The sequence below is a fragment of the Podarcis cretensis genome (genome assembly GCF_951804945.1).
Source record: "Podarcis cretensis genome assembly, chromosome: 3".
Taxonomy (NCBI): Eukaryota; Metazoa; Chordata; class Lepidosauria; order Squamata; family Lacertidae; genus Podarcis; species Podarcis cretensis.
In genome coordinates, this window is record NC_137172.1 from 110,318,953 (window position 1) to 110,337,690 (window position 18,738).

Below are 18,738 nucleotides of genomic sequence, written 5' to 3' on the forward strand. Positions count from 1 at the left end.
CTCTCTCTTTATATTCTTCCTCTAGTAAATCTACGCAAGACACATGGAGTGAGATACAGTCACCTTGGAATCGAGCCAGACCAGATCATAGACAGTTAAAACATAAATATATATTCGCTTATGGAAAATAATATCTAAAACAAGTAGTCATTGTACACAGAATTCTCATATTTTCAGTATCATAACATAAGTCTTCTCCACAACATCTATGCTTTTATGCATGTGCTTTCATTATCTCTGTCATTTCATTCCTCTTGTCTGTTTTGCTCGCAGACACTCTCTCCTTTTAGTTGTCATTTCCGAACCCCACCCTGTCACTCACTCTGCTCTGCCCAACATTCCATTCGGCTTCCCTAATGTCAATCATCCTTCCACTGACACTCGACAACTTTTCAAGATTAATGCTGAATGAAGGTCTTAATGGCCATTCCCTATTGACACTTTTAGGATATAGGTATTCATACTGTCACATGTTCTCCAAACTGGGGAGACCAATTACGTAACCACATTTTAAAAAGTTAGTATTTATATATACTTCCAAAACAGATACAGTTTATTGGTCTCTGCCCCCCTTTGGCTTCTTTTCATATACCGTATTTTTCGCTCCATAAGACTCACCTGACCATAAGACGCACCTAGTTTTTAGAGGAGGAAAACAAAAAAATATATATTTTGAACGAAACAGTGGATGTATGATTTTTGTGGTTCATGCTGTGGCCATAGACATGTGATCTTACGGTGAGTTTGGGGTAGCCCAATGCAAAAATCCTGAGGAACCATGTGGATCCGTGCTTTGTAACCACGTTTTTGCGCCATTGCGGCCCCACGAAACAGTGGGTGCATGATTTTTTGGGTGCAGGCTGTAGCCATGGACATGCTATGTGATCTGATGGAGAATTTGGGGTGACCCAATGCAAAAATCCTGAGTATCAATGAGCTTTTACCTCCCCCCTTCCAGGCAGCCTCCTTTAATTGCTAGCGTCCCTTATCTTGCTCCCGATCAGCAAACGATCAGCGGCTTTGTTTCAACACCCCCTTCCCTCTTTCTAAAAAAAAAAAAAGCATGATTTGCTTTTTGCCCCTCAGCAATTCGGCTCCAGGGACCACACATTCGCTCCATAAAACGCACAGACATTTCCCCTTACATTTTAGGAAGAAAAAAGTGCGTCTTATGGAGCGAAAAATACGGTAATTGTAAGTAGCCAGTTGAGTGCTTGAGAAAGAGTCGACAATAAGTAAATGCGAGAAATGAGAGAGTGCTTGCTTATAGTGATAGAGTCTCTGTATTGTACCACAAAGTGCCTCTGGCTCATAGTTCAGCCACACTATTAGGTGTTTGGGAATGCAGTAGGTTGTATTCTAGAGCCTTTTATAGCTTTGTCTTTCCTGAAGGAGGCTGAAATGCTCAGTGGACACTGCTAGCTAGCTATTACTGTGATTACAATAGGTTTGTACACAGTCTCATAAATGCAACAGTAAGGATTTTTTTTCGCAGAAGCTCTCTCTCTGTATGCATGTATATAAATATATCTAAAACCAACAACTTCATATGTCCCAGAGGGCTGAGATTTTGTTTTTGACAGTTCATAGAGAGATAGATAACTGTAATTATTTAATGATTGGTCTTTAGGCATCGTATGCCATGTGTATGAGCAAGCAGGTGTTAATCAAACTATATCCATGGCCACTGAACCGACGTTTAGCATATAGTGGCCCAGTTTCCATATCGTGGTAAACCTAGTTAATGGCTCTGTGAGTGTGGAGATGCTGTTGCTGCTTCGCTCCTTCCGTAGTGCATGTGGGAGCATCGATGATCTGTGGCTTAGTGTTCTGTCTGCACCAGGGATTGTGGTTTTGTTTAGCTCCAAACAAACCACAACATGAAGGCAGGAACAACCCTTGCCTACTCTTTGTAGTTTGTTTGAAGCAAACCAAACCAATATCTCCAGTTCAGACAGAACACTAAGCTAGGGATTGTTGATGGTTACTTCCAGTTGCACAAGGGAAGGGAAGCCCCGTGTCCCTGGTCAACAATTAGCTATGTCTTGCCATGATATGTACATGCAAAGAAAAGCTGTGCTGGAATCTCAGAATTCAGAAACTTCTTGAGGTGTTACAGCACTGAGCACAGTTATGAAACTGCCAATATATTTGCAAATAAATATTGGATGGAAAATATTGAAGAAATGTAAGTGATAGTACATGTGACGAGAAATTTATTTTGACACGATATGGTTAGAATTATCAACTGCAGTTGTTATGGAAATAAGTCAGTGATGACATAATTCTCATTCTCAGTGTGATAAGCCTTAAGCTCTGAAGACTTGGTTGACAAATGCTTTGGCTGATGTTTTTTAATCTTTATTCTAGATAGATAGATAGATAGATAGATTCTTTATTGTCATTACACAAGTGCAACATTGCACAGTGCAACGAAATTGGATGTCATCCCTTAAAAAAAAACAACAAAAGCAAAACAGCAACAACAACCAAACAAACCACATTCCAGCCACACCCACACCCACACCCATCAAACTCCCAGGTCACACTATCGAGTTACAGCATTCAAAAAGGCCACAGCTCTTGGATAGAAACTATTTTTCAGTCTATTTGTCCTTGACTTGATGTTTCTATATCTCCTGCCAGAAGGCAGTAGTGCAAACAGACTGTATCCCGGGTGAGATGCATCCTGCAGGATGTTGTTTGCTTTCCTAAGACAACGGGAACCGTACAGTTCTTCCAAAGATGGGAGAGGATGACCAATAATCCTTTGGGCTGTGGTTATGACCTTCTGGAGCACCTTCTTCTCCCTAGCTGTACAACTGGAGAACCAAGCACAAATACAGTATGTGAGAATGCTCTCTATGGAGCCTCGGTAGAAGGACACCAGCAGTTTCTCACTCAGATTGTTCTTCTTTAAAAGTCTGAGGAAATAAATTCTCTGCTGAGCCTTCTTCACCAGAGCAGTGGTATTTGCGCTCCAAGTCATGCCCTGATCGATAGTCACTCCCAAAAACCTGAATTCCGCCACCCTCTCCACCCGTTCCCCGTTGATATACAAGGGCTGAATGACCGCCTTTTTTGTCCTGTAATCCATCACCAATTCCTTGGTCTTAGCTGTATTAAGAGCCAGATTGTTCTCTCCACACCAAACACAGAGCCGCTCCACCTCGTCCCGATAGGCGGACTCATCCCCTCCTGAAATGAGCCCCACCACCGTAGTGTCATCAGCAAACTTGATGATTTTGTTGCTGGAATAGATGGCTGTACAGTCATACGTATAGAGAGTAAAGAGCAGGGGACTCAACACACAACCCTGTGGTGAGCCGGTGTTAAGGCTAAGGGCTTTGGACATATGTGACCCTACTCTAACCCTCTGAGAACGTTCTGACAAAAAATCCAAAACCCAGAGACAGGTGGAGTTGGAGAGTCCAATCGCCTCTAGCTTGGACACCAGTCTATGGGGGAGGATAGTGTTAAAAGCAGAGCTAAAATCCACAAACAGCAGCCTCACATAACTCCCCGGCTGCTCCAGATGGGACAGAGCAGCATGGAGAGTGGTGGTGATAGCGTCTTCTGTGGATCTATTTGCCCTGTATGCAAACTGGTAGTTGTCAAAAATTGGTGGAAGACAGGAAATAATGTGACGGCGCACCAGTTTCTCAAAGCACTTCATGATGATTGGAGTCAGTGCAACTGGTCTGTAGTCATTCAAACTACTGATTGTGGGTTTTTTTAGGCAGAGGAACAATAGTTGACGACTTCAGGCAGGGTGGGACAATAGACTGGTGTAAGGACTTGTTGAAGATCTTAGTAAAGACCCTCGCCAGCTGATCCGCACAGCCCTTCAACACCTTTCCAGTGATGCCATCAGGTCCAGCAGCCTTCCTCGGATTCACCATCCTCAATACCTGTCTCACCTCGTGCTCCTCTACAGTGAATGAGGGGCCCCTATGGGCTGGTGGCTGTAATACCGACGTCTCAGGTGGCTCCCTCTCGAAGCGAGCAAAGAAGAGGTTAAGCTCCTCCGCCAGCAAAGGGTCACCGTCGACAGCACCAAGGTTAGGTTTATAGTTGGTAATATGCTGAATCCCCTGCCACATCTGTCTTGTGTTGTTGCTCCCTAAATTATCCTCAATCCTCTGTCTATAATCCAGTTTCGCCCGTCGAATACCCCTCTTCAAGTTTGCTCTTGCCACACTGTAAAGCTGCACCTCGCCCGACCTGAAAGCCCTGTTTCTTTCCCGCAACAGGCATTGGACCTCTCTATTCATCCAGGGTTTCTGATTGGGGTAAAACCGGATGGATTTATTTACTGTGACAGTGTCTGTGCAGTGATTGATATAGCACAGAACTGCCGCCGTGTGCTCCTCCAGGTCTGAACGATCGAAAATATCCCAATTGGTTCTCTCAAAACAGTCCTGCAGCTGGTGAATAGCACCTTCAGGCCAGATTTTAACAGTCCTTGATATTGTGGGAGCCCGTTTCCTGAGTGGGATATATGCTGGTACCAGGAACAGAGACATATGGTCGGACTGGCCCAAATGTGGCAACTGTAAAGCCCTATAGCCGTGATTTACATTCGAATAAACTTTATCCAGTGTCTTGTCCCCTCTTGTGGGACATTTCACATGCTGATAGAGCGTTGGGAGCACTGTTTTAAGTTCAACATGGTTGAAGTCTCCCGCAATGATGTGCACAGCTTCAGGATACTTGTCTTGCTGGCTGCTGATAAGGCTCTGCAGGCATCCCAAAGCCAAGTTGGCATTAGCATCTGGTGGCACGTACACACCAGTTAGTATAACAGCTGTGAACTCCCTAGGGAGATAGGCTGGTCTACATTTAACAGCTACAAATTCCAAATCTGGTGAACAGTGACTGCCCACAGTCTTAGAATTTTTAGACCAGCACTTGTTCACATATACACACAGCCCCCCTCCTTTGGTTTTTCCGAAGTCCATGCTTCGGTCATGACGATGTACCGCACAGCCTTCCAACTGAATAGCTATGTCTGGTATGGACGGTTGAAGCCATGTTTCAATGACAAATAAAACGCAGCAATCTTTTACAAGGCTGTTCTTTGCTGCCTGCAGCCTCAATTCATCCATTTTGTTGGCAAGAGATCTCACATTAGCAAGAAATATGCTAGGGAGTGGTGGTTTAGATGGACTCCTCTGCAATCTTACCAGGACGCCGGCCCGACAACCCCTCCTTTGCCTCCTGTCTCTACGCCGCCTTCGCCTCCTCCCTGGAGGCATAGTAATCCATGGAGAGCCCGGTGGCCTGGCTACTCCCACAGGAACGGTATCTGGGCGAAAATAATCAGCTCTTACAGCTTGTTCACACTGTAACCCGACCTTCAGAAGTTCCTGCCTGCTGTAAATCTTTCTTGCCCGGCCAGACATACTCAGAACAAGTAAAAATAAACAAAAACAAAACGCTGAAAAACAAAGGGAGAGCACTAAGCCACAGGAGGTGGTGGTGCCCCACCACCGTAGTGTCATCAGCAAACTTGATGATTTTGTTGCTGGAATAGATGGCTGTACAGTCGGTTTTAATGTTTTTTAATCTTTATTCTCTCATTGTGATGGATTGATCTTGCTTATTCACCAGAACAAACCCATGATCATTCTGTTTGGGAGGATTGTGTGTGTTTTGAATACTGCTTAGGGAATGCAAAGTTGTTGTGTGGTGTGTGTTTTTTAAGAAATGAAATCAGTTGTGTCCTTAAATGTTACTCCCTAATTTGGAGGCTGGGATGGAAGGAGGAGGAGAAATGACAGTTCAACTTGGGCAGATTAATGGCCTCATTTTAAAAATGGCATTGTTTTCAAGGCTTTGTTTGGTCTTTTATGGAACTGAATGTTTGTAGCTGGAATAATTAACATCCTCTAACTGTTCTGTGTTATATGGTTTATTTTCTAGTACAGTAAAAGGGATACCAGTAAGTTTGTTGCAATAAGGTTCCACTGTGAAAAGTTAGGCATGGCTAAGAGAAGTCCAACTGATTTCAATAGGGACAGAGTTCGACTAACTTGCTCTGGATCTAACCCAAAGTACTTTAATCATAGCTGTGGATTATCTGATTCCTGTTGGCCTACATAAGGGTTATGATGACAAATACTCTTTATTTCCACACTTCAAAGATGTTACTTACTTTGTAGTTTTGGGGAAATGAGAATTTCTTCCATATGAGTAGTTTGACAGACTTGTTTCTTAAGCCACACCGCCTTTATGAGATGTTTAAATGTGATAATAAAATGGCTAGTTAAGAAAGAAAATAATAGGGTGGCAAATTTGCGGAGTTGGGAGAAACCACTTTATCCTTTATTTTAGGGGTATTAAGCGCATAACTTTATCATCCAGCTTGCAAGTCCCCAAATGTTTCACACAGCCCTGCGTTCAGCTGTGTACCTTACTGACCCTTATTCTTCAAATTCTTCTAGGCAATTCATATCTGGTGGCCATATCTCTTCACCATGATGCAAAATGTCCATAATTGCAAATTTCCTTGTGGCAGCTTTATTAACCCCCAACTACCTCCTCCTACTGGAAAAGTAGTGGCTGAGAAGCCCCCACTACAAATGCAGCAGTTAGGATCCTGGACAAGTATGCACAGATTTGGCTAATTTCTGGCCACATCCTTGGTTTTCTGGTTGCACAACTATATATAGACAGTTTACTTTGGAGCCTCTTTTCTAACATGCTTCACATGTCATGCAGCTTTGAGCACATATTTGCACGGTGCATGAGGTTCCCTATTACTTTCCATGCATATATGTAAAGCTTAAGTTTATTCATAAAAGTCTAAATGAAACTGCCTGAACAAGACTTATTCTTGCTATACTGAGAAGCAGTTGTCTTTATCTTCATTTTTAGCTTGAGCAATCGAATTCTTTTTGTCTATGGTAAACGGTACACAGGCAACTCCCCGTTTGCACGGGGGTTGCATTCTGGGTCACAGTGCATGTTAACGGAGTTGCCTATACATGTTTATCTTTGTCTTTCTCTGCAGGCACAGGTACAGACACATTTTGTTTCCCATATTTATTTAGGTTATATTTGGCATACTGTTGCCCGGAGAGAGAGACGAAATCTCTGGTGGATAATGCAGGGATGCATGTTTATGTGTTAGAGCTATATCCAGTATATTGAATGAAGTCTGGCACTAAAATAATGATGCAATTTTAGCATTTGTTACCAGGGTCTCTCCCCCCCTCCCCCCTCAGTTCACACTCTTCGTGTGCTCTGCCAGTTTTCATGTTTGGAATCCATTGAAATTGTTTCTCTGGTCTCATAATTCAGTTGTTGCAGAAAGTGTCTCAAATACTTCCCATCCTAGCCCTCTTTAAGGCAGAAAGCAGAGTTGCTTTTTTCTCCACCTGCCATTCCTTTTCATCTTCCTCTTCACTCTGCACCCTTCATTGGCTTCTCTCCTGTAAGGAAACTTGAGTTTCAGCTGATGAGATGAACAGCATGGGCTGGGAGGCCAGTTGGCCCCAGTACTCATCATTTAACTCCTTTGATAATATGCATAATTATGGATAGTTTGCCTTCATGCATTCTTTCTTTACATTTCTTTACAGGATTCACCCTTTACTAATGCAGGAATGGGGTCTAACCTAAACCTTTTGGGTGAAATAGAATGTGATGCCAGTATCATGGATGGAAAATCACTCAATTTTGGAGCAGTTGGCGCTCTCAGTGGTATGTTGAGCAAGCTCTAGAAGACGGAATGTTTAGATTCAAAAAGATATTTGAGTATGTAGTTGGAGTCCTAATACACTATAAACATGGTGCATGAAGTTACTTCAGATCCTATTACATGGATAGGATTGCATGTGACGAAGAGCAAACACTGTATCTTTTTAGGCATTGTGCAAAATAATTGTTTGATGGCTATTAGCCATGTTTTGTTTTCACCCTTTCTGTGTTATTAGTTTAAGGTTTTTGCCTTCATCTATCCAGTCTCTGTTCTGTTTTTAATTTGACATCTCTGGGGTTTAGGGTGCTAAAACAAGGCTTATTTTTGAGATGTTAATTGCAAAGCCAAGGAATAAATGAACTTTCCCCCCCTGAATAACTTGTTAATTGGTTTAAATCCAAGGTAATTAAAACTATCTGGAGTACTGCATGACCATTTCCTTAAATGACTTTTCTTTCTGTTCCTAGGAATCAAAAATCCTGTTTCCGTGGCAAATAGATTGTTGTGTGAAGGGCAGAAAGGAAAGCTGTCTGCTGGCAGAATTCCACCTTGGTAATTACTTTGTTCTGTTTGTTTCTTATTTGGGGCAGTAATGCATACAATATTTGAAGGTTATTCTTATTAAACGAAGGCTGATGCTTTTTAGTGTGCATCAGTAATAGCGTGCTTTTAAGATGAGGACTGGCTTTGTTGTTGATCTTGGAACATCTTGCATGCTTATTGCAGCTGTAAATAGCATAACTTTGCCTTTTATCTTTAATATTCTGTTCTAAGTCTGAACGTCTTCCTCTGTGGTTGTTTATGCAGATATTTACACTGCTAAGCTTTTATTTCTGATGTTTCGGGTTCAAAATATTAAAAATCCAATAAATCAGACCTCAAAGCTAAACATAGCTTGTTGTTGTGAAATGTTACATTTGTGCTCTCCTTTTGCTTCCAGAGTTTTAAACTTTCAGCATATGCTCTCATTTTTGTTGAGGAGAAAATGGTTTCACATTGATTTAATTTTTGTATAGATTTGAAGGTGAACTATAATTAGTCACATTCGCTACAATTGTAATAATTTTCAAGTGTGGAAGAATAAGAAAGTTATTATAATTTTTAATAATAATAGCCAAACTATGGTCTGAATATCCTGTTCAAGCTGGTTAGCTTGCATGCTATATCATACACCTATAAATGTAAAAATAGGTGAAAAATCTTGCCAGAGAAATCAGGTTGAAATAAGTTTTTCAACAGTCTATATAGAATGTTGACAAAGGGGAAGGTCTCTTCAGCTTAGCAGACAGGACATGATAGAGTATAGAGCCTAAAGTGCTTCAAGCCCCTGACCCTTAGGGATAAAACAATGTCATATCCCAATGCTGTTTTCTACAGGGATCATGTTCAGTCATACTCCTCTTCACAAAGGGCTTGAAATAGTTGGGTTTTTCTCTCTTGAGGAGGCAACAACCGTGTGGCAAAATGATGCAGGGGGTATTATGAAATGGTTTTTACTTTTTCTCAGAATACAAAAATCTGGGCTTTTCCAGGGTAATTGGTATGTGGCAGGTTTTAAGATAAACAGTATACATTTTTGTGTGCTGTGTTAATAACCAATGATTAACCAAGTTGCAATAGTAGCTGGCCTAACTACTTGGCTACCTATTCGTTGTTGCTAGTCATGCGAACAAGAATCACAACACCCATCTTTGGAGCCTTGTGCAGTCAACAACAAACAGGAGGACAACTGTTGCTGTTTCATTTTACAAAAATAAGAAGTTCAGTAACTTATAGTGAGCAACTGATCTGAATGTGTGTGTATGGGGGTGTGTGGAACTTCTCATTGTTTCATTACTTAGGACTGTGTTATGCCTGTTGTAACAACAGAAGTTCTCATAATAATTCTGTGTTCAATTTTTTACTGTTAATTCCTAGTTTCCACCTCGTTTTAAACGTTCCAGAAATAAAGGCTAAAGACCAGCGCCTCTTAACTTGAAGAGGTGGATTAGGCTGTAACCCAAAACATTAGACTAGCTTTCCCCAGCCTGGTTTTCTCCAGATGTTGTTGGACTATTAACTCCCATCATTCTTGACCCCTGGCTATGCTGGCTAGGTGCTGGTGATGAGGGTTTGGCATCAGCAGGAAAACACCAGCCTGGGGAAGGCTGTATTATTAGAGAGTAAGCCTCAATTAGGTTAGAGGGGCAGAGTTCTGAGTAATCATATATGGGGTTATTCACTTAATTTGAACCTGTAAATTGAATTACGTTTGTGAAGTTTCCTGACATGATAAACAGAAACCTTGTAATTAAGCTGCAGCTAACCTTACCTGAAGTACATCCCTAGTCAAAGTTTGTCTTCCCCACCCCTTTTGTTTTCCTCATTGCTAGTTTTTTAGTTGGCGAAGGAGCTTTCAGATGGGCAGTGGATCACGGGATACCTGCCTGCCCTCCAGGTGTCATGGCAACAAGTGAGTAAACTGTTCCTAGGAATTCTTCTTCTGAGAAAGTTAAGGCACACAATCAAGAAAACAATCAAATCAGTGGGATCTAGGCCGCTAAACACTTGGATACTGTTCAAATTAAAGAATCGTAGTCGCACTGGATTTTTATCTGCATAACAGCCAAAATATCATCTCTGGAGCTAAGGAGGTTTTAAATAGTGTAACTGGTGGTGTAGCATTTGAAAAGCTTCAGCAACTACAGTATACTGTCAGTCTCACTTTCAGATACTTACTCTTAATTATTTTCATCTCTGCCTCTCCTTGGTTACGCAGTTTATAAGCTGCTGACCTAAACAAGCTTACTCTCGCTGACTCTCTAGTAATTGTGCTTTGTAATCTTTCTTTTGCCGATCATTTTACCCCCAGCCAGCTTTAGAAGGGAAGCTGCAGTACCACTTCAGCCACTTCAGTGCATTTTCGGTACACTCCATTAAATGACTGCTAGAGGGTGCTGTATGATTGGCCAGAGTCAGATTGCTTTTCTGAGGATTAGGAACATATTCTTTTGTTGCTGCTGTGATTGCACTTAAAACTATTTCTAGAGCTTATAGCATGTTTCTAAATTTGTTTTGGTGATTCCAGACAATATTGTTGCTTTAATGCTGGTGGTGAAATAGACATGGTGATTGCTCATGGCCTGTGAAATTGTTGGATATCTAGTGAAGCCTATCCTGCTTAATTTCAGTTCACTGCAAATAGAATGAATCTGAATAACGTTTCTGAAAATTTAGAGTATAATTAAACTGAATACAGTGGTACCTCGGGTTACATACGCTTCAGGTTACAGACTCCACTAACCCAGAAATAATACCTTGGGTTAAGAACTTTGCTTCAGGATAAATACAGAAATCGTGCAGCGGTAGCAGGAGGCCCCATTAGCTAAAGTGGTGCTTCAGGTTAAGAACAATTTCAGGTTAAGAACAGACCTCCAGAATGAATTAAGTACTTAACCCGAGGTACCACTGTACATGGCTGAGGGTGGGAGATTGACTTAATAATAAATTTTTGACCAATTGGAATTTGAGAGGGTAATTTCACCAAACTTGCATAAAGATTATGTCTCCAACAGGTGGCCAAAAAATCTTCCTCTTAACAAAAAGTGTGGGTTAGTTTCCATTGATACATTAATTGAAGATAAGTCTTTTTTTTTTAAGTTCAAACAAGCAGAAGCAAAGTGATTTTTAGATATAAAATAAGTAATTGGAACAAACCAGTGACCATCATTGTGCATCAATAAATTTTGCTCATCTGGTTCAGAAAAAATATTTGGATTATTTAAAACAAATATAACTGTTTTAAATGCACAGATATACTCTGTGACTCCCTGTGCTTTATTTCTTCAGACCACTCATGGGAAGAATTTATAATATCTGTGATTGACACACAGGCCAGCCAGCTTACACTTCAGGGCCTGCTGCTAGTAGTTGCCATTCTCCCTCCACAGGTATCCAGACAGGTAGCTGATTCCTGACAAAGGTCAGGATACAGCTCACATGAGTGTACATGCACTTTCCTTACCGTATGTAGGTAAGCTTTTCCACATTCTACTTGTGTCCTGTGTTACATGATCTGCAGCAGATACCAGCTATCAAGTGATGAATCTGACAGATCTGAACCATTTGGAGACAAAGAACAATTGAACCAAAGAGATTTCTTTAGAGGAGCTAACAGTTTCAAGCTTATCAAAGGAAACACAAAAAGAGTGTTCAGTCTTATAATGTTTCTTTCACATAAACATTAAGTGCCATAGATTAGGGTGACATACTAACAGAGAATTGATAGGCACCCTGTCCATCGTAGAGAGCAAAAGGATTGCCCTCCCGATCTTGGCAGATGTCATCACAAGCAGTGTGTGTCCACAAAGCAGCCAGTCAACACCTAACTTCAAACAGGTCTATTATCAAGAAAAGCATTCCTTTGAAGATGGAGTGACAGCCCATTGCTCATGGGGAGAAATATCCTCAGCATCCTTTGAAGTTTTCACTGTTTCATGCATGTACGTTTTATTAATGCTGTTGCAAATGTTGATAGGCTGTAAGTTGCTTTGATTATCTACAAGGAAGGCAGGGTAAAAAATAATTTAAAATAAACAAGTGTGTATTCATTTACATAATGTTTAAATTCCCTGCGAGGGGCAATTCCGTCTAAGAGTCTTTTAATCATCTTTAGACAGTGTAACCATGATTGCTGACCCCCACTTTTGTTAGAATAAAGTTGAGTTTGTGTTGAGATAAAAGGTCAAAATGCCATAGATGGCCAATGCAGTACCCTCCCGCTGTTGACTACCTCCCATCAATCCCAATGGTCAGGGATGATGCGAGTTGTAATCCTATAGCACCTGGAGGGCACTATTTTGGCTACCCAACCAATGAAGATGATTAGAAGAGTTTGAAAGGTGGCAACCTTTCCTTTTAATGCAAGGCCACAGCCATGATCCCAGTGCATGTTCTGAAGGCACATGATGAAGCTAGCAAGGCAGGGGCCTGGTCAGTATCTTGATGGGAGACCTGTATGTTTCTGTGAGTTCCATTATGAAATAAAGGTGGGGATAAAGAAATGAAATAAGTAAGCTAGATACATAAATGTAGGAGTGACTGCTTGAATCCTCTTGAGATTTTTCTCTGTGAATCCTCTGTGCAAAGCAGAGCAGTTTTGCAGACCCTTGCCCTCTATATTGGCTAACATTCTTTTTATACAGGCAACTCCCGTTTTAGGCGGAAACGATATGCGCACGGTCATGCACATGCTCACAGTGCTGCCCCTGGAAGTGACCCGGAAGTATCATAAAAATTTCACTGAAATGTCACTAAAAGTGCAGAACGGGTGTGGGTCAGAGTGAGAGTAGAATGGGGTGCTTGCAGGTTTTTTCAATGGGTTTCCAAATTCACGCAAGCACGAAATGACCCGGAATGCAGCACCTGTGCAAACGGGGAGTTGCCTGTATTGCATTTTTATTTATAAGGTAGAGAAATAAAGAACAATTATGTTCAACACAAATTTTCAAGTTGATTACATTTTAAGGAGAGCCATGCTGCTCAATACCTCCAATAGAGGAAGTGGTTTACTTTGGGTAAGTTTATAGTGAGGTTGAACCCAGTAGACAAGCTGAGGTACTCGACACCTAGCTACTCTGGCCTTATGCAGGAAGCCAGCAGCATGGCAGATAGCAAGCTTGGGCTCTTTGAGAATAAAATTAGTGAATGCTTTTATCTGCATTTCATCAATGACCTTGTTTACACATTTTGCACTGTGCTTTAATGTGAACAGCACGCTAGTTCATGCTGTTCCACAGCTCCTGTTTCACTGCTCCCCCTGCTAACCTTTCTTCACACTGGGGAGGAATTGGACTGGCTTAGGGTTATGTGGGAACCAGCACTTGTGATTTGTTTTCCCTAGACAAACCATGATTGAGAAGCCAAGAAGCAAACTAAAAACACTGGTTTTTGCAGATAACATGAAGCCAGTCTCTAGGTTTCCCTGTTGCAGCAAATGATTAGCAGAGGGAAGAGCAAAGCAGGGATTTCAGAGCAATGTGCACGCTGCTCATTTGCTTTAAACCTTAGTTTTAAATAAACTGTGGTTTAGTGCGACATGCCAGCTAGGCCAAGTTTTGAGTAATTTGTGTTTTTGATATTCATAAATCCATGCTTATTCAGTGGACAGGATGAAATATAATCTGTACATAGATCTGAGTAGGGGCTATTGTTGCCAGTACCAAAGTGTAGTGTTTAAAGAAGGTGTCCTTGGTTTAATTCGTAAGTAATTAAAATGCCATTAAATATTTTATAGGACTTAGTTTAGCAGCTTTTAAGAGGAACAAGAGGAAACTGGAATTGGCGGAAAAGGTGGAAACCGATCTTTTTCAGTTGAAGAAAAGAAGACAATCAAGTGAAAAGGTTGGTATCTGTTTAGAAAGCTATTGGTCACCCTTAAATCACTACAGTGTCAAGGAATGAAGTTTCTGGGAGCTCTTGTTGCTATTGTGAATTGATAGTCAACACGATGTTGCAGTATTATTTATCATTATATTTTAATGGAAACAGAGGTGTGTATGCATGCAGGCATGCTTGCTTGTGTTGATTTGTCCTTCCAGCAATTTCCCCTTCTGGCTCATTGAAGGATTGAAGGCTGCTCTGGAGAGTTCCATGGCCTTTGGGAGCAGCTTTATGGTATATCTCTGTGTGAACATAACCTGTGTACAAAGGATAAACCACTTGTACTCATAGCCAATATGTCATAAGTAATTTCCCCCCCTCGTCTTAGGGGAATATGAAAACAGAACTGTCAAAGGAATCTACTATTGTTTGCAGAACAAATAAGTGTGCCTTACCATTATGATTTGTTTATATATTTTACTATTCATTTTCACTTTTTCAGAATGTGCATGACAAATGCAAACATGAAAAGATAAATATCTGTTGAAAAATTTCCCCAGTTTAAGATTTTGGTGAACATTTCTCACTTTAAAGCATTTTCTGTGGATCTGGAAGGGGATGAAATATGTAATACCAGGTAGGTAAACATGTCTGGACATTTACCCAGCATTGACCTGGCCCAGAATGGTCCTCTATAGAAAAATCATAGCTGGGTCTTTTTCTTTACTAAGTGGTCATTTCAGCACTGTAGTTTTTACCTGCTGCCAACTATATTTTAAATACAGTTTTGCTGTCAGTAATTAAAAAGGAAAAATGAGGTGTACTGTAGAACTTCTTGCTCTGTTCTGGAGAAACAAAAGCAAACAAAACAAAAAACTATTCAAGTTACAGTAGCATATGTAAAAATTCATGTCTTTGGAGTATTGCTTACGTTTTATATCCAAAAAGACTAGGAACCTTAAAAACATAAAACTAAGGAAAGAGGGATTTCAGTACAATTTATATATTAAAGGTCAAGTCAATGCTTACATATGCCAGTACATGGACTTATCAACCTGCTATTTGAGATTTGGAGGGTCTTTTGACAATACTTTAAGCCAGCAGTTCCAAACCCGTGTCCCTGTCCCCACTGACCACTTGAAATTTTCTGGGTGAGTCTTGGCTTACCATTACATGCAGATGGGACCAGTTTCTAGCAGAGCATGAAATAACTTCTGTTGCATTGTACCATAGCTTCTTTAGTGCTTAGTAATTTTGAGTGTACATAAATTCATTTTTACATAGTGAGATAATTATGTTCCAGTTATAATTTGGAAATTGAAGCCAGGTTTTAAAATTGCCTTGTGAACTCCATAGTAGTGTACGTACTCTAACGCAAGCTGTGATTAAGATAATTGAATAAATAAGTAACTGGATTCCAAATGTCTTTTGTTAACAGATTGAACAGTTCATTTTTTTAAAATGAATTGTTTAATTATTGTGTTAAACTTACATTGTCTTCTTAAATATTTGGGATTTCTTTAACCAATGGAATTCCCCCTTCCTCTCCCTCAGTCTTATGACACCGATGCAGGATTTGATCCATAGTTACTCTTCTGCAAATGGAATGACTGTAATCCGGTAGAGGCTGCCAGTTGGGGAAGGAAAGAATATTTCTCTTTGTAGTCAAGTATGCCACCTTCTTTCCTGTTCTGTTGGGTCCCCCTCCCCTCCAGAGCAGGTTTCCAGGGGGTGGGGTGGGCTGCAGAGTGAATGACAAATCAGTGAAAGTCTCCGGGCCCCCCCTTACTTCACTGGAAGTGTCCCATGAGTGGTATTCAGCTCATGAGAACTCAGAATTCAAGCCACAGTATTTTGTATGCTTTGTTCACATGACAAGAATGAGAATGCATGTGAAATAGCTGATGGGGGGGAGCATGGTAGTTTGCCTTTTAAACCTGCCTCTTTTATTTGACTTTTAAGGGTGAAGGTAAGATTGTATTGCTTGATTACTGTAGCTTGATTTTCTGTTGTTAAGTCCCCAAGGATCTTCAGGTGAAGAAGGGTGGTATACAAAATCAATCATTTAATAATAAAATTATAAAGTTGTGTTGCATTTCCTATCTTTGTAATATTAAAATAGAAACGTTATATTATCTTACATCTTAACAACTGTTAACAAAATTCTGTTTGTATAATAGGACTTTCTTAGTCCTTCTCTCTTTGCCCCCCCCCCCCCAAAGCAGCTCCTGAGAGTTGGGGCAAACATTGGGGCCAGTGCAGGCATGGGCAAATGGAGTTGCCACTGAAATCCAGGCCCCTTTCCACTCGTACTAGGCACCGTATTATCTAACCCATTATTATTATTTTTACTTCCTTTGTGTGGGAGAGATAAGTTTGATGTTCAAGAGTGTGTCTTTTGCTCTGTTTAGCCATCTGTAGAGTTGATCTAAAGACTCCTCCATTAGCCTCATTAACTTTAATAGGGAGGCTGAATAACGTTTAGAGCAATTACTTCTTTGGGCACATTCTGAAAATCATCCAAGTCTGTGTGATTAAAGAATTCTAAATGGAGAAACCTCCTCTCTCCATGCTTTCAGTGCAATGTAGGTGAGCGAGTGTGTGATCCTAACTTTTTGCTATTGATTGTGAAGACAGAGCTTGTGGGTGATTAGGGTTAATTAATTGGCAATGGGTGTATTCTTTTGAATGGAATGTGATTATGCCCACAAGCTACAAGAGCTTTAATCTCAGTTAATGGTTCTCAAATGTTTTCGTAATAAACCTTCTAACTTTTAAAAACCAGTTTGAGCCTCCCTCTGGCAAAATAGAACAGCTTAGTTTTACTGTTTTTTATTCTCACTTGGCGTTAATGTCATTCAGATCAAAGGAAGAACTGTGGTGAGCCCTTTTGGAGTATTTTTGTTCTACTGAACTTAAAGCCTACCAAGTCCAGGCAATTGCCTGCTTGACTCTTTAACACAAGGATGAGGGGCCTTTGGTCCTCAAGAGGTTGCTGGACTCTCATCATCCTTGACCATTGACCATGCTGGCTGGGGCTGATGACAGCTGTAGCCAGACAACATCTGGAGAACCACAGACTTTCCACCTCTAACATTATTCAGCAGTGCGGGAGGTATACCTTGCTCTTCTCTGTGCATTAATTTGAATGGGGAACTTGGCATTGTCTTTCAGTGGGAAAATCTGGTTGACAAGTAAAAGGAAATAACTTTAATGGATAAGTTTCCTTTAGCCACTGAGTACAGGCAACAGCTATTTGATATTTGCTTTATTTTTTACACATTTTACACTACCATTCATATTTAAGATATGGTGCCAGTATACAGCACAAAATAAATATAAAAGAACAATAAAATGTCAGATTTTTCTCATTTTAAATTAGTAAAATCTGTTAATGCCCAGGTAAAGAAAAATAATAGCAATGATAGCCCCAGGTGAACCTCCTTATTTTATTTGTTTATTTCAACAATTTATATACTGTATTTTTTGCTCCATAAGACCAGACCAGACCACAAGACACACCTAGTTTTTGGAGGAGGAAAACAAAAAAATATATATTCTGAATCTCAGAAGCCAGAACAGCAAGAGGGATTGCTGCGCAGTGAAAGCAGCAATCCCTCTTGCTGTTCTGGCTTCTGTGATAGCTGCGCAGCCTGCATTTGCTCCATAAGACGCACACACATTTCCCCTTACTTTTTAGGAGGGAAAAAGTGAGTCTTATAGAGCAAAAAATATGGTACTTCTTAATTAGTTGTCTCTAAGACATATACATCAAACTCCACAAATACAATAGAGGTAAAAAAGAAATGCTGACTAAATATCAGGAAGAACTTTGTGACAGTCCATCTATCATGAATGTTTTGGTTGAAACTCCTGCATTCTAGAGTGTTGGACTAGATGATTCTTTCAACCCTACAGCTCTGTGATTCTTTGTTTTTATGATTCTATGATTAACATGCTTGCTGAAATAAAAAAAGAAGTGTTCAGTAGGTACTGGAAGTGTGGTAGGTAAGAGGCTGAATGTCTGCATCTAAGCCATGGGTTGCCACTAGGAGTGACTCCCCCAAAGACCTTGACGATTGGGTAGGGGTGTAAAGGCAGCTATTCCCTAACTCTGGTGCCACTGCTGAAAAAGTCTGCTCCCTTGTATATTTCTATACCTTGGATAGAAGACCTATGTAGTAATTACCTTGGCGTATGATTTTAATGAATGGATATGGATTGGATCCAGGCTGAGTGAAGAGATATAAATGGTCCCACGCTGTGTTGCTGGCATTGTGAACCAGTCAGGTGTTCATCTATGGAGGCATCAAAATACTGTCAAGTCTGTATGTTTTCAGTGTCTTTGTTTCCCTGTCACATAGGAGAATGACTCAGGAACGCTGGATACCGTTGGAGCAGTTGTTGTTGACCAGGAAGGAAATGTCGCTGCTGCAGTGTCCAGTGGAGGCTTAGCCTTGAAGCACCCTGGACGAGTTGGTCAGGTAGGTCTTAGTAGGGCTTACATGTTAGAGTTGCATTTTACCCTAATTGTTCCCAACTTTCTGTGAAAGAGAGAACTGGCTGGATGACGTTCTTTACAACTTGGGGAAAGTAGTGTTTATGAGAAAGCTGTGTTTTACGTGACAAATCATTGTAAGTGGGAATCAGCCAAAAGCTCGATATCATAAGCA

At 40.7% G+C, this 18,738-nt stretch overlaps 1 protein-coding gene across 5 annotated transcripts in view; it reads left to right on the top strand.

Annotated features, from left to right (window-relative positions):
- Positions 1 to 18,738, top strand: part of TASP1 (taspase 1) — a 71,213-nt gene that overhangs the window by 23,647 nt on the left and 28,828 nt on the right. For all 5 annotated transcript variants that reach the window (XM_079969985.1, XM_079969984.1, XM_079969986.1 and 2 more), the window contains 5 exons: positions 7,587 to 7,707; positions 8,173 to 8,257; positions 10,078 to 10,157; positions 13,980 to 14,086; positions 18,430 to 18,549. In XM_079969985.1, the coding sequence (XP_079826111.1) occupies positions 7,587 to 7,707; positions 8,173 to 8,257; positions 10,078 to 10,157; positions 13,980 to 14,086; positions 18,430 to 18,549 (513 nt within the window). The remainder of the gene's footprint in view (positions 1 to 7,586; positions 7,708 to 8,172; positions 8,258 to 10,077; positions 10,158 to 13,979; positions 14,087 to 18,429; positions 18,550 to 18,738) is intronic.